The sequence below is a fragment of the Sebastes umbrosus genome, chromosome 14 (genome assembly GCF_015220745.1).
Source record: "Sebastes umbrosus isolate fSebUmb1 chromosome 14, fSebUmb1.pri, whole genome shotgun sequence".
Lineage (NCBI taxonomy): Eukaryota > Metazoa > Chordata > Actinopteri > Perciformes > Sebastidae > Sebastes > Sebastes umbrosus.
The window spans coordinates 12,219,652-12,236,373 of NC_051282.1; the positions used below are offsets into that span (position 1 = coordinate 12,219,652).

The following is a 16,722-nucleotide window of genomic DNA, read 5'->3' on the forward strand; positions in this document are numbered from 1 at the left end:
GGAGGTTCTCACTCCAAACAAGCTCATTTGCATAATGAGGCAGAAATGCATAAAGAAATGCAAAAAGTAATGTGTAAAAAAAAATGTATAATGAAAAGAATACAGAAATAAATAAGTTTGGGGAATTAAAGAAGGGGTGAAATGCTAGGGAAAATCGTGCAGAAATAAATAAATACAAACATTTAAAATTTTCTTTTTAAATAAATAAAAAAACAAATGCAAAAATAAATAAGAAATAAATAAGAAATAAATGCAATAAGAAATAAATAAAAAATATATAAATAGATTTTTTTTTTTAAAATAAATACATAAATAAATAAAAGGGAAAATTAAACAGAAGAGTAAATAAATACAATAAATAAGGGAATTAATAAAATTATAAATAAAGAAGAAAATTAAAACAGAAATATCAATTTATGTCACATTTTATTAATGGCTATATTTGATTTTAATATTATTTTTGCTAAATTTAATCACATATTTATTTATTTATTTATCGAGTCATTTATTTATTTATTTTTGATTTGGTCAGGTTCCGTGCTCCATAAAAGTGAGCCGTGCTGCAGTACAGTAATTTGTGGTTTAAAATATGAAAAATCAAAGATGAATCTGGGTTATTTCTTCCGGCTTTGTGTTACCTGGTCTGGGGAGATTTTGCCCTCGTCAGCCACCATCCTCCTCAGGCAGGCCACAGAGCCGAACAGAGGCACAGCCAGCCCGACCCGCAGGTACCTCTGTCCTTTGGTGCTGAACACCAGAATCACACACAACGACCTGCCACAGACGGACACACACACACACACACACACACACACACACACACACACACGATCAGGCACGGTGGGAAATAGAACGAGGTCTATTTTGATTTCTGTGCCATCTCTACTGCAGCCTCCTCTACGGCCAGGATGGGACAAAAGAAGCCTTTCATGAATAAATCAATACATTTTAACATTAATAATAGATCATTAGGACTTATTTTTATGTGTGCCAAATAATGGAATCTCTATTGCATTTTTAAAAACAGGGAGCGCTTGGCTCTGACCTCTCCAGAGGCAGCGCTGGCATGAGCGGGGTGCCGGGACATAATGGCTTCTTTGAATAACAGCACACTGAGGAGATACAGAGCTATCAGGTATCCGTTGAGGTCTATGGCCTGGAGATTGGAGCTAGTGGCACAGAAACACATGGCCAAAAATGAGGAATCAAATTTGCACTTGTGCACTAAAGGCAGGACATTGCTTCTGAAAGATAAAAATGAGGGCTGTCAAAGTTAATGTGATAATAACACATTAAAGCAAATGAGTTTTAACGAAACTAATTTCTTTAATGCACTTACGCAATCGAACCATGTCATACTAGTTTGTCGCGAAGGAGGCTAAGTAACGCTCCAAACTTACGCTAATTTTGGCGAGCAAAAACTGTCATGGCTGTTTTCAAAGGGGTCCCTTGACCTTTGACCTCAAGATATGTGAATGAAAATGGGTTCTATGGGTACCCACGAGTCTCCTCTTTACAGACATGCCCACTTTATGGTAAACACATGCAGTTTGGTTCAAGTCATAGTCAAGTCAACACACTGACACACTGACAGCTGTTGTTGAACTGCTACATCGGAACTACTTCACAGACACAGAGCGGAGAGAGGACCTCAACTCAACAACGCTACCTCATGACAAGAAACCACGGCAGTGCTACTTTTGGCTGAGTTTTCTCTTCCATTCTCCAGTAAACTTGAGGCGGCGACGCGCTTTGAGTTCAGGCTGGTGCACGCCAAGGCTAGAGTACGAGCAGGGAGGCAGGGAGGCAGGGAGGCATCTGATTGGTTCTTTCCAAGAGGAGCGCAATGCAGTGATTGGTAGACAGCTCTTTTCCGGTCCTTTTTCAGAGCTCATAAGTAATGGATCGCTGTCAGGGTGTAAAGACCATTTCAACCAATATAACAAATAGTGTATACCGGATAACACTGTCAACCCTGCCTTTAACAAATCTCCCTTTAAGGTACATTTTGAACAGATAAAAAATGTGCGATTAATCGCGATTAATCATGGACAGTCATATATATATAAATCGATTGACAGCCCTATTAAAAATAATGACAAAATAACCTCTAAAACAGAAACTTCTAACTCAGAAAACTACATGGATTAGAAAAGTTGATTAAAGTCATCTGGTGACTTCCTGATCATCGTACAACGAGACTCTGAGGGATGAGGATGCAGAGCGATAGCAGAGGATGTCAGAGCACACAGGTTGTATATACAGAGGACATCCAGCAGCAGGACAGATGACTGCTCGCAGTCTGACGCACAAACTCAGGATAACCTCCACTCTGCAGCCAAGGAGGTTGTTTTTGTACATTCACAGTGTGTACCCTAAGTCAGGAATAAATACACAATTCAAGGTCTATGAAGGGCTGTCATACGAAGGGCTGTTCAACTTCCAAAGTTCTGTTTTAAACTAAAGTCGAGAACTTACAATTACCATACCATTTTTCTATTAACTATTAAATTGCGGACCGGCTGATCAGCCGACCGGAGACAGGAATCACAGAGAGTTATTGTTCTGGAAGCTAAAGTTAGAGAGGGTCTCCCAGTAGTTTGTTTGTGGGTTCAGATGCATGTTCGTGTAAGTTCTGGTTCAGGCTTGGTCTCTCTCTCTACTTATCCTTCCGACACACAAATAAGGCTTCACTCCATGGTGGAGAGGAGGTCGCTTGACATCCTCTGGGATCCATTCATCATGTATGTTTACAATCTATCTATAATTTTGTCATCCTGCATGTCCAAACTGTAATTGTATGTTGTTGGTCTATTCTAAACACACGACATGTATTGCATGTGTGTTCGTCCAGGGAGAGGGATCCCTCCTCAGTTGCTCTTCCTGAGGTTTCTTCCATTCCCCCCCCCCCCCCCCCCCCCCCCCCCCCCCATTAAAGTTATTTTTCTTTTGTGAGAGTTTCTGTATGAGACAGAGAAAACTAAACAGAGACTGAAACTTATTTGCTCTGTATTTCTTTGTGGTTACTTAATAAGTAAAAAAAAATACGGATAGAGTGATGAGTGATGAGAAAAAATGCACTACTGTAAGTACTGAACCAAGTTTAAGGTAATTACTGCAAAAATAGCTTATTAAGTTATATAATTGTTGCATAATTGGTCCCGTAGCGACGGGTACTGGTCCACAGCCCTGGGGTTTTAAATAGGGATGTTAATAATTAACTGTTTAACTGTTAACCGACATTAAGAATTCTAACTGATTAATGCTATCGGTTAAACAAAATAATACAACTCAGAGGAGCGGCTTGTCACTTAAAGGAGAAAAGCTGGTCCACCTTAACAGCCCACCTTAAGAGAGTCTGAGCCGGAGTTGCAAGATACAGGAAGTTGGCTCGGGTCTTGAGGAGTTGTAGCATTTATTCACCGACAAATAAACTGTACACACACTGCATTACTATATTGCCATAGTCGCTGCATGCGATACACTAATATTGTCGGTTAATGGTTAATAATCGGTTGACGAGGGTCAGTTATTGGTTAAAAAAAAATTCAAAACTAGCATCCCTAGTTGGAAACCTCTGATTTTAGGAATCTACTGGGTTTATATTCTTCAAGCATATCAGAAATACATTTTGGCTCTAAGCCATGAAGTGATTTATAAACTAGCAGCAGGTCTTTGAAGATGGTTCTGTGACTAACTGGAAGCCAGTTTAAAGATTTAACAACATACATAATTCTACCGGTTCTTGTCAGGCACAAGTATTGTTATATCTGAAAATATAACGACGAACCGACGTGTTTGCTCCTGTTTCACTGATTTGGGTGCAGAAGACAGGAAACTTCAAAAGAGCCCAGTAAAAAGAGTACAGTAATTGGCTGCACTAATCAAGCCTCGGCTCAAGGAGGTATCCCCCAATTTATGCTAATTACATGTTTCATACCAGCATGGACAAAACAAAACACTTGGACTGCTAAACCTCTCTGCAGGAGGGCTTTCATTTTAGCATTAATTTGAGACAATGATTATCATTTTCTTGACTTACAACCCTGTTTTTTAGCTCCCATCTTAGGATATATATGCGGTTAAAATGTAACACTGTCTATAGATATTTACAGCCCTAATGTGTCATTCATTTCATTAATAGCTGCAGCCACTGAGATGCATACAGAAGGTCTGTGTCACGTTCACACAGCAAGCTTTATATAAAGTGTAAACAAAGTCATCCAACATGCAAAGAACAGATGATGCCAAGGGACAGAGGCCAGTGTTTGGATAGCTGGGCACAGAAAATGTTGGTTTGCTAACAAACAGTATGTGTTTATGGCTTACAGTCATGATCTGGCTGGGAGCGAGCTGAACTCCTCACACAGAGAAATACATTGAAAAAATATTTTCAAAGACAATCCATCTGTCTTCTCATCTGTTTATCCCTCAGAAGTGTTTTCTCTCACCCTGTCTGCCACACAGTAAAAAGAAGGGATGGTAACTAAATACTCTCGAACTTGGCTCGCTGTCAGAACGGAGCTCTTAAAAACAATTTCCCAAATTAGAAGGGATGCTGGCTGAACTCGCCTGAACTATTTCAAAGACTAAAATCTAAAAAGGAAGGAAATAACTAGCGAGAAGAAACCCTGGCAAACCTTAAAATAGTGATCGACACACCTCTGTGCGTCAAGAACATAAAAGAGTTGAACTTAAAGGTTCTCTATATGATCTTCAGAGCATTAATACAGCAGCAAACAACTACTGTACCTGCTATGTAAAGGTATAGAGGAGCGATGTCTACCTGAGCCAACCCTGTCTCCTACAAAATTACGTTTCCATACAACTAAACTGCATTCTCAATTACATTTGGAGGGAAACATATTTTCCCCCTGGATAACGGTCACAGTTTTAAACAGTTATAAATGCGTGATTAACGTTGTGAAACAAAACAAAACAAAACAAAAACAAAACAACACATGGGTTAGGTTTAGTAGAGGTTTGCTCTGGCTCCATCTATTTGGCTTGGAGAGGAGGTCGTGTTGTTCTGATTCTATCTATTTGGAGTGGAGAGGAGGTCGTGTTGTTCTGATTCTATCTATTTGGAGTGGAGAGGGGGTCGTGTTGTGGGTTTACATGTAGATTTTGTTTTGTGTGTGTTTGAGAAAGAGACGACCACATGAATGAAGCGAGCGCTGATGAAAAAGAGTGAATGGGGTCTCCCTTCTGGAAAGTGTCAGGATTTCCTGAACAGGCTGACCACGGTTGACCTGACGGGGAGGCTGAGTGGGTGTTGTGATGTAAAGTTGAATAAGACATTGTTCCTCAATGCTGAGAGGGTTTTCCACTAGCTTTTCCTCTGTGATACCGGCCCTCCAGATGCACAATTACGTGTGTTCCTACTGTATGTAGTGCATGAACAAAGCTGGGTGTTTTCCAGCCTGTTTTCTAATTGTAACCCCCTTTTTTTTTTTAAATGCCTCAGGCTTAAAGAAATACCTCCACGTTTTTCTTTCTTGCAGAGAGTTACATGATACTGATCGGTAGTGTATGTTTTTTGTTTAATTCATACAAAACCCGAAGTGTAAACATGACAAATCACAGTTTTACAGGATGCTATGTGTCAGACTATTTCTTGGCAGAACGCAGTAACTTCTAGGAATGTCACGACTTGTGAACCGATACTTCGGTCAAGATACCAAAATTCTGAAAACGTGACGGTACACATTAATCTAAAGTACTGCAGGTACTGTAGGTACCGGGTTCAGGGTTCGAGACTAACGGCATCTCATCGTCCTGGGACGATAGAAAAGTTCCCTGATAATGCTACGTTGTGAAAAGCAGATCTTATGTTCTCAGCAATGTTCAGTGTATATTCCCTGGGTCAGGTGTATTGAAATCATCCACATACAGCTAATAGCCTACTGATATTATACTCCTTGAAACCTTCGCCCTCAAATTTGACGCCAAGACAGTTTACTTGACTTCAGACATAGATATCTCCACAGCTGCTGAACAGATTTTCACCATTCAAACAGTATTTGAAATGTCGAGTTCCCTTCGTTCTTTTGCAAGTGCTGCGAAAACTGTGAAGATAACCATTAACAATCTCTTACAATGAGGACCCTGGGAACATAGGGATGACCCCGTATTGATCCTCTCACCTAACTCCCAACAAGAAAGGGAATAAAAATGCCAAAGTTTAACGGCATTACTTTATTACCTAATGGAAACAAATGCAGTCATTTGTTTGGAACAGTTTGTAATTACTACCTGAGAAGAACCATGATTTCAGACCAAAGTCTGCATTAAAAACAGCAGCACTGACCTGGTCTGCCGAAGAGGAATGGGGAGTGAGATGCAGAGGAACGGGTCAAAGGTGTTGCTCTGTTTCTTACAGTGAGGGCATGTCAGCGAAGACCTGAGGAAAAGAAAGCACACAGTTACATTAGTCTTGAAAAACCAACGACGTCCAAACTAATCTCAAAGTCCTCCTGATTAAGTCTGGCAGGAAAGGAGATGGCTTAATCTCGTTACACAAGTGAACAACACGGTCGACGTGTTCCATACAGAACCTCTTGATCGGATTGTGAGAACGGAAAAGATGAGTGATGTAACTGCTGAGAATGAGAGAGATGGGTGGTTGGTGTGGGAAGTAGTAGAAGAAGAAGCCCCCTGGGCTATAAAGGGGAACCAGCAGAGGAGGTTTCCATCTTGTTGCATCACTCTCACCAGCGCTGCTAACGCTCATGTGATGCCATTAAGGGATCCCGAGCAGAGAAAAGTAGGGAGTGATGTCCTTTTCTTCCTCTGCATCTGAATGCACACGACACAGATCACTGACAAAGGAAATGCCCAGTGATTTTCTATTACAATAGTTTTCCATTCAGTCCCTTTGTTCATGATTAGAGCGTCTTTCAGTGAATCCCACTAGGTTTCACAGGAGGAACTTATTCCAGTTAGCTAATTGTCTGAACAATGAGTCAGAGAGCCCACTGAAGTTAATGGGCTGATTGCTGGAAGTGATTTTGTAAACTGTCCTGCAACTCAATTAAATCTTTTGTCCAGCATTTAGAGTTAATCTGTGCAGGATTTCCTGGATAAGATGTTCTGTAAATACACAATAATGAAGTGAATCTTGAATAGGTGCCTTCCATCCAACTCTTTGATTACACAAATTAGAATCATCAGTGTGTAGGCCGGAAATACTTTGGACACAAAGTGAAATGTAAATAAAGCACTGTATCTTCATCTAAACCAGTGATACCCAAACAGGGGTACTTATACCCCAAAGGGTAAAGTGGGTGTGTGGAAAGATTGTGGAGTAGCTCAACTAAATTGAAGAAAATAGAAATTATAATTTGATAAACAAGAATTACCGCCTCGCAGTTGTATGCCCCCACCAACCAGTCAAGTTCTAGTTTACATCCATGTCTGTCCAAAATGTCATCACTTCATCAATATTATCCTACTAGAACAGGTGTGTGATATTGTCATAATTAGCGTATGAATTCTTGAGTTCCGGCCAAAAACGTGTTTCGTGAGGTCACAGTGACCTTGACCTTTGACCTCCAAATCTAATCAGTTCATCCTTGAGTCCAAGTGGACCTTTGTGCCAAATCTCGTCCATCTTTACAGGCTCATTGTGTAAATGTACAAGATCATGCAACTGTGGTGTAGTTTGTTTATAGCCTAATGTTAATTTGTGGAGATTATCTTGCTGAACAAAATGTGTAAGTATCATAAATGTTGGTTTGCCACAGAGCTTATTTTCTGCAATAATCCAAAACACAATGGAAAAATCACATTGGCTTTTTGTCAAGGGAACCAGGGCGATGCTAACTTCCTGGTTGGCCTACAAAAATACGTCATCCCTGGAGCACTCTATGGGACAGATGGACGGACAACCCGAAAACATAAGGCTTCAAGCCACGGCTGCGATGCGGAAGCATAAAAAATCAACATATTTAGTCAGCGTTAACATTTGAATGCTACGTGTTGGGATCAAGAGTGCATGAAAACTAGTTAGCAAGCAAGGAGAGAAGTCGAAACAGTTAACTAGAACTTATAGACTGCTAGAAGTAACAGAAAAACAGTTGAAACAGTTAGCTAAACGTAATGGATAAATGGCTGAAACGTGTAGTACTTTGCCACTAGTAGTATGAATGCAAACTTGACCAAACCAACCTAAACACTGACAGTTGAATTGTATGAAACAAATTGTAACAATATCCATTTTTATGTAGCTAATAGTGTTAAATAACATCCAATTTCAATCATATCAAATTAACGTATTTGGAAAATGACTGGTGGTGTTGACGACAGGAAAGGGAGGCACCGATCCGACTTTTTCAGCTCCGATACCTGGGCTTTGGGTATGGGCCGATAATTATTGTAAATTAATTGTAAATTAAATGATACTGGTGGATGTCTGTGTTCTTCATTCTTTCTTAACTTCACTCAGGAATATTATTTATTTTATTGACATTCTAAATTAGTTTCCAGTTAGATGTTATTGAGTTTATATAGTGATTTGCTGTTATAAACATTACTGTTGCTGCTCTAGAAATATTTAGTTATATTTCAAATATAAATAAATTGGCATCCTTGTGCGTGGAAGCTCTTAAGTTTAATTTCCAAACCAGCAGGAAAAAAAGATGTATTGCAAAAAAGGGAATAAAAAACAAGATTGAATAGGGAATTAAAAAATGTATATTCTGAGTAAGACAAAGAGAGCAACTTCTCAGTCTTAACATTAAAACATGTCATAAACTGTATGGGTGTGAAGGATGGTGCTGCTGAAAGGGAGTATTTCTGCTCAGCTAAAACACAGGATTCTGACAAGTTATACCTCACATCTGTGGAGAAACATATCTAAGGGCATATTTTTTTATTTCCATGCCATAATTACAGGGGTACGGTGCTAATGCCATTACTCTGAATTACTTTTTCATTAAATTCCTTTTATTATCGGCAAGATGGAAATAAATCTGCAACTCTGTGCGGTGGAATAACTTTATCAATGACAGGTTTGATTCACCACTGCTCCTGTGATGGTATGGGAAGCACTGTGCTGCACATAAACTGATAATAGACTTGTGTGAAGCATAACCCAGCAGCAATAAAGTACATAGAGTGTGAGTACTCTGGGAGACTTAAATCTCACATAAAAGAAAAAAAAAAAATGTTTTCTACATTTTGATGAACATATGGGGACGATATTTTGATTAAATCAAGGAAATTAATTGATTAATTTCAAATGCCAAACACTCTTTTGGTGTCATAAACCATGCCTAAAAATACTCCCCACCCTCTCCCTAATTCTCAGAACTCCCAAAAGTGTACGTGTGTTGAACCTTTACGACCTTCACACGATATCATGGGAAATTAAGCCATAGATGAACTGTTCAAATGTGTTTTTCCTTATAGGAAGGCACCTGACAGACCGGAGGAGAGGGGGGGGAGTGAATAAAGCTCTATTCAAGCAAGCCCAGCTGACACTGGCTCTTAGTGGATCTCTCCCTCTTGGCAGAGCAGAATGGCTGCCCTACGGATGTCTTGTTCTCGCCAGGAAACAGTGAGGGGTAACTGCACTCCATGCATACAAATCACACTCAGTCTCCACTAAAACATAGATGTGCTCTAAAAACACTTAAAACAGAGAAAAGGAGCAGAGGAAGGGGTGATATTCTGGTGATGCTCTAATGGAGGAAGCGTGCAAAAGGTTGAGAGGTATGTATCCTCCCCGTCTGGGACGCAGCCATGCTGAAGATACTCTGAGCTTGATGCGTTGCACCGCCACACACTGCTCGAGCTTTGGATTGCAACGCAGGTATCTTTATCTAATTGATTTTCTTTCCTAAAAGAGGCAATTAAAAATACAAAGTCTCAATGGGTTCAAATTAAATAGACTGGCAGCTAATTCTTCTCACTAAGCCTGGCAGCCATCCTCTGCTGGGGGATGAATGCTCATTTATTCACCACATTAAATGCTCTGAAATGAGGGCTGTGCAATTAAATCGAATTTCAATTACAATTTCGGTTTATAAAAACAAGATAATCGATGTAAAACAATTATTGTGCCACGATCCGTTTCGCAATGACGCTCTAGTTTTGTCTTGTGTTATAAATCCAGCGCACCCCTTTCCTTTACAGTGGTGTGCTTTTGCCCCACTAGGCCATGGATGTATAAAGAGAACCGGATACAGCGTTGAGGCTGGGCCCCGTTCATTCCTAGAAAATGGGTTCTATGGGTACCCACGAGTCTCCTCTTTACAGACATGCCCACTTTATGATAATCACATGCAGTTTGGGGCAAGTCATAGTCAAGTCAGCACACTGACACACTGACAGCTGTTGTTGCCTGTTGGGCTTGAATTTGCCATGTTATGATTTGAGCATATTGTTTATGCTAAATGCAGTACCTGTGAGGGTTTCTGGACAATATTTGTCATTGTTTTATGTTGTTAATTGATTACCAATAATAAATATATACATACATTTGCATAAAGCAAGCATACAGTATTTGCCCACTCCCATGTTGATAAGAGTATTAAATACTTGACAAATCTCCCTTTAAGGTACATTTTGAACAACCCTACAATACACACATCATAAACAGACCCGTTACTGCTATAATCTTAAAAGTACCAGTTACCCAATCTTTTAAATCATAAATGGATGAGGAGATATGATGTCAACAAAAGGTCACGCGGTCCGACTGGTTCAGAGATGAGAGGGTCTCTCAGAGAAAGACGAGCCGCGCTGAAACTGCACCACGTTTGTAATCTGAAACGCTCGGCTGCCCGTCACTCGGGCTTCACTGTAATGAACAATGCTTGACAGACAAGACATTTTCATCGCCGTCTCCACCGACTGCAGCCCGCGACTCACCCGCATATAGACAAAAGATCACAGTCTTTCATCTAATTTAAGATTTACTTCCCTGATCAGAGAGAGTAAAGAGCAATAGGTATATAAAACAGAGGTGAGAGCTGCGTTTTATACTGTGCTGAAAAATGACAGCTGTGATTTTGATCGGCTCCGGCGTCTGACGACAGATAACATAAATTAAGATCTAATAACTCTCGGATCTTGGACGGTGATTTAACATGTTTGAACGTGTATAATGGCCGTGATGATTGCATAGTGACAAACCACGCTTTTACAAGGATAATTCTACGCTCTGTCAACTCTACATGTTGTATCACATCGGACACTGCATTGTGAAGTGTTGCACAGGCAGTGCTGGTGCCTCGGGACTCGGAGAGGAAAAGAGAGGGACGGGAGTCAGGAAGTATTTGTTCAAAGACCAATTCCAGCAGTGATAATGCATTCGAAAAAGCATTCATCTCCATTTAAAACCTCTCTGCATGCTTTTATCGCATTGTTGAAATAGACTCAGACTGTACACTTCCTGTGTATGTTAGAGTCCCTCTGTAAAGTTCCTGCTTAGCCAACCCAGTCGTGTATATATTCCCTCTATACCACCCTGCTCACACTCCCTGGCTAGCACAGCATTTGAGTGGGTGAGAGGAACTAATTTTGCCTGCCAGCCTGGAAAGACTGCTGCTTCCTGTCTAGACACACCCAACGTGTCACAGCTGAGACATTTGACAGCGAGGGTGGCAATTAAGAGATGCGTTCTGACAGATGTATTACTGGCAGTCCCACAGAGATGCCAATTTTCAGAGGAATTGATGGCGCTGACAAACAAGATATTAGCGGTTCAGTCTGGAGGGACTACTTTTAAAAAATGTATTAATCAAACCTGGATCAGATGGTGGTGATGGATCCGAGACCTCTATAATCGGTCAGTGTGGTCAGTGGTTTATGGATGGAGTCCTGATGGATACAGAAGATACAGCTGATGGTGTAAGTGAGGGAAGAAGTGAGACTGGCACATATAAGAAAGAAAGGTTGTGATGCATTAAGTCGAACTGATAGGATGAAGCAAACCAACAGGGAGTGGTCTCTAGTACTAACCGATAAATCGTATTTTGATCATTGATGAATAAAGAAAAATCATTTTATTTAGGGATGGTTACCGAAACCCATTACGAAACGGGTACGCAACAGTATTTATTATCACACTGCAGCCTCTCCCTGCTCTGTGTTGGAGCTCTTCACACACATCAACACGTGCAGCGATGTCAGTGATCATCTGATCAGAGAGGCCGCGGAGGAGACAGAGAAGTGAACCAGGTGAAGTCGAGTTGACGACAACTACGCTCGTTACTGTAAGTAAGTGCAATAAAACCCTGCAAGTATAAAGCCAAGACTTAGACACCTGTTCAACAAGCAGAAAACATGATGTGAACATGTAGAATAGTGATAGTTTAATCTGCTTTAAAGTGATCCAGTGTATGTGTCTGGGTGGAACGGAGGAAGTGAAGCGGTGATGTGCTGTTGTTGACAAGGTCTTGCCGTCTTTGTGCAGATTCGGAGCCTCCGCGTTATTGATTTACTACCCTCATAAAGTATTGGCACAATGTAACGATCAGCTATACGAGCTAAAACAAAAGCCATCTGTATGAAGTCTGACTGTTTAGTTTCCCACGTATCTTAAAATTGTTGTAAACTTAGCAGCTGGCTGAGATGAAGCAGCCCCTCCTCCCTGTACGAGCGGTAACGTTACCTGCAGACAGTGAATCACATCAGCTGAGGGAGGAGGACAGAGGACAGGAGGAAGGACCGATAATCCTGACTGATGTCTGTGTTCTTCATTCTTTCTAAACTTCACTCAGGAATATTATTTATTTGATCAATTTTAGATTGTTTCCAGTGAGATATTATGGAGTTCATATAGTGGCTTTGCTGTTGTAAACATTATAGTTGCTGCTCTAGAAACAACATTTAGCCTAGTTATATATGAAATACTTAATTCTAACCTGATTCTGAATTTAAAGACAACCAGGCTTACATTTTTGTTTATTTATCGCATGTCATATCGTCATCGCGATATTGAACAACGATATCGCACATTGCAGATTTTCCTCATATCGTGCAGGCCAAGTGGCTTCTACATTTTAAACTGACTGGACTGCAAAAAGCTGTGAGTAATCAACCACCAGACCAAAACTAGAAAATGGCACATCGATGAGCCGGCCAGATAAACTGAATGACATCTGAGTGATGCTCCTCTCCCAGTGGCCCACAGCTGACAGATGTACTTATCATGTCTCTTTATCTCCTGGATGACTGACTGATGGGAGTCATGAGGACATCCAGCTGCATTAAAAAAGTTGATTATACAGTGGGGTGAAAAGACGTTTTTTGGGGCTTTGCTGTGCATCGCCGCAGTTGCCAACAGTAACCAGTTTAGTAAAGAAAGAAAAACCTCTTTGTGATCCAAAATACCACTGGCACAGCTAACAACCCCAATTACTGTATTTTACCCAGCACTCTAAATAAGTACGTGTACTAGAGGGGTTTAGTTGGGGTAGGGTACGAAGGCAGTTTCTCATCAGACCTTTCAGTAGTACTACTCCTGCCTGCTTGTTAATTACTGGAGGGGCTGTGCAGATTTACTGTGCTTCTAGCCAGGCATCTGTGTCTCTGAGGAGCTCTGTGTAAAACACATAATGACATCTCCATTACATCAGCTGAATCCAGCAATTACATTATAATCTGATCAATGAAGCCGATGGACTCCACCGTGCTTATATGGAAGTCCACCTGGTGGACTGTGTACAGACTGTTCTCATACAACCTTCGTAGCTATACCTACAAAAAGTAATGCGCTGTAATTCATATATATCCCATGGAATAAATACGTTACTGGAAAACATTGCTGGGGAGAGGGACGTCTGGAATTCCCTGCACTATATCCTGACAGTAGTGCATGAGACAGGTAATCTGAAAAAAATCATGTGCCTCTGTGTCCTCCGGTGCTCCTAATGGCATCGGCAAGATTTCACAGACCGGAGGAAAACAACCAATCAGAGCCAAGCTGGAGTCTGCTGTCTCTCAGCAGCAGTAGTCTGTATGCATGTAACGAGTGTGTTGCTGGACATTTGTAAGAAAACACACGAAGAATGAGAAATAACTTTTCGTAAGATATCATACGAACCGTTGTATGAGGATACATTGTTATGTGATGTGGACCTGTGTCTACGTAGATGTTATACAATTATATTTCAGCCATTTATCCAGAGCAACATTGTGTGGGTGTAGCAGCATCTTGCTTGGCCAAAACACAAGACTGTTGTTAGACAGATGTGTTTGCAATGGCTATTAAGGCTGTGACCTTTCTCATTCTGACATTTAGACCACTTGACAACAGTAGAGCTGTTATACAGTAAACAAAAGTCACAAGATAATTAATGATGTTGATTTCCATTTAGATAGGATTACAGCTGACACACTATTAGCACGTTTTTTTTTTTTGCAAGAGCAGCAGAGAATGACAGAGAATCAAAAGGTTTTGCACACACATACATCCCAGCCCCCCTCCCTCATCGTCCCTCCCCGTGGCGGTACCTCTCCTAGGACGGTATAGTGTTCCTCTGCATAAGACCCATGGAGCTTAGATTCTTATTTGCACTGCTGCATGTGACCACATCAAGAGTGGAGGATTTTTGCCTTGTTAATTCAGGCAGTAGACAGCTGAAAATGTCAGCTATTTCCTGGCAGCCATCTTTGGACTAAAAGTTTCTTGGCGGCTGTAAGACCGCCCACCGACAACATGAGCCGTCTTTCATTTCATTCTGAGAGTCTTCACTGAGAAGAAGCAAAGTTGGATTGTGTGGTATGACCTTACCCATCAATTCAGACAGTACTTTGGGTACCCTGTTCTTAAACAAAGGGACACTTCCACACCGTGTTCATAGGTTCCCAGTGAATTAAGTTGCCACATACAGTATTGCATTTTGGACGTCCATGTCTCATGTTTCAAACTCTGAGAGTGTCAACAAACTGTTTATGGTACAGAAGCAGGAAAAGATCCTATTGTTACATTATATTTCAGATAACAGATAACGGGATGAACTAGATCATAATAAAACAAGCTGACAAGTTTATTCTACACACAAATAGCTCTTCTGTTTTTCACTGGAAAAACTACAATAGAAGAAAATAACAGAAATCATTTCACATTTCATTAAGACTATTAACAAGGCCTGTCAAAGTTAACGCGATAACACGTTAAAGCGTGAAGATATTGGCATCATATAAAACTATAAAACCTGAGGAATCCATTGGTAAATATACGAACAGAGGCAATAGCATATATTATGCACATCACAGATGTTTTGTAGATTTAGAGCATTTACTAGTGGGGCGGGGGAATTGATACAGTGCAGTATCGCAATATTTTGTGTAGCTGTATTGTATCGATACACGGACGTCAAGTATCGATCTTTTATTATATAAACTATTAACCTCTTAACAAACCGACGGTATCATATGAAACTAGAAACCCTAAGGAAACGATTGGAACCATGTCATGAAGGAGGTTAAATAACGCTCCAAACTTACGCTAAATTTTGGCGAGAAAAAACTGGTATGGCCATTTTCAAAGGGGTCCTTTGACCTCTGACCTCAAGATATGTGAATGAAAATGGGTTCTATGGGTACCCACGAGTCTCCTCTTTACAGACATGCCCACTGAGGTTAAAAGCTGCATGTCCCAGGCAAAAAGTCAGCATCCTCACCAGTTGATGATCTGTGTAGAAGACATGCAAGTAAAGAAACTGCATTGTTCTTGTATTGCAGTGTAGAGCTAGTTAGTACTAGTGTTATAATAAGGACACATGTTCTTTCATTCTATCATAACCTTGTTTAGCTGCTTAGCTCATACTTGGACAATTAGTTTAATGCTTCAATGCTTGTATTTTTAAACAGTATATTTCACTTTAACAAGAGAAAGGCTTTTAGGATGATGACTAACCCGATGTGTTTGGTGAACATCTCAGATAATGTCTTTGGCTGGGGTCACTGGAGTGTAAACTTCCCCAAATCCAATAATGTCAGAGCAGAACAGAGCCGCTAATGTTTACATTCTGATATAGTAGCATCCATCCAGGACCAGCTCCCTCACAATGGGGAAATACAACACAGTGGGTGTACTGGTTGGGATTGTGAACAGATTTTTTTTAATGTAACCTGTAAGACCTCTGGCCTGGGAAGTAAAGCTGGGCAACCACAGTAGGTAGTAAGATAACGTTAGTTAGCCGGGCCGCTAACATTTGCAGCTTACATTAAAGCAGAGTCCCTTTTAAAGAGGACCTATTGTGCTTATTTTCAGGTGCATACTTGTATTTTGGGTTCCTACTAAAATATGTTTACACGCTTTAATGTAAGCGTGTAAAGCCCAGTCTGCTCTGATTGGTCAGCTGGCCCGCTCTGTTGTGATTGGTCAACCGAACCAAACTCTTCGGACTCTGCTCCAGCTCCGTTCTAACTAGCTTTGCTTGAGGGCGTGCCAAACTAAACCGCATTCTGTGCGAAAGGCCAATTACTCCCTTTAGCGTAGACTTTGGGCTACGTAACTTCGCAGACCATTTACATGCACAAAAAACTATATAACACATTAAAGGAAAGGGAAAAAGCATCAAAGGTCCTCTTTAACATTGTATTTATGGCTTTGATGAAGGTAGAAAAGAAACCACTCTCAAACTCGTATTGCTTTTACTAGAGCCCCACGCATACAGCTTCAACATGCAAAGAAATCCAAAGTTTGAAAGTCCTGCTGTTCTTGCAGTTGGAAAGTAATGATTGGACAATCTCTGTTTGGGGGAG

At 40.7% G+C, this 16,722-nt stretch overlaps 1 protein-coding gene across 2 annotated transcripts in view; it reads right to left on the reverse strand.

Moving 5' to 3' along the window:
- usp43b (ubiquitin specific peptidase 43b) overlaps window positions 1-16,722 on the reverse strand; it is a 98,810-nt gene that overhangs the window by 43,354 nt on the left and 38,734 nt on the right. For both annotated transcript variants that reach the window (XM_037791899.1, XM_037791898.1), the window contains exons 4-5: window positions 6,311-6,403; window positions 639-774 (exon numbers count right to left, since the gene is read on the reverse strand). In XM_037791899.1, the coding sequence (XP_037647827.1) occupies window positions 639-774; window positions 6,311-6,403 (229 nt within the window). The remainder of the gene's footprint in view (window positions 1-638; window positions 775-6,310; window positions 6,404-16,722) is intronic.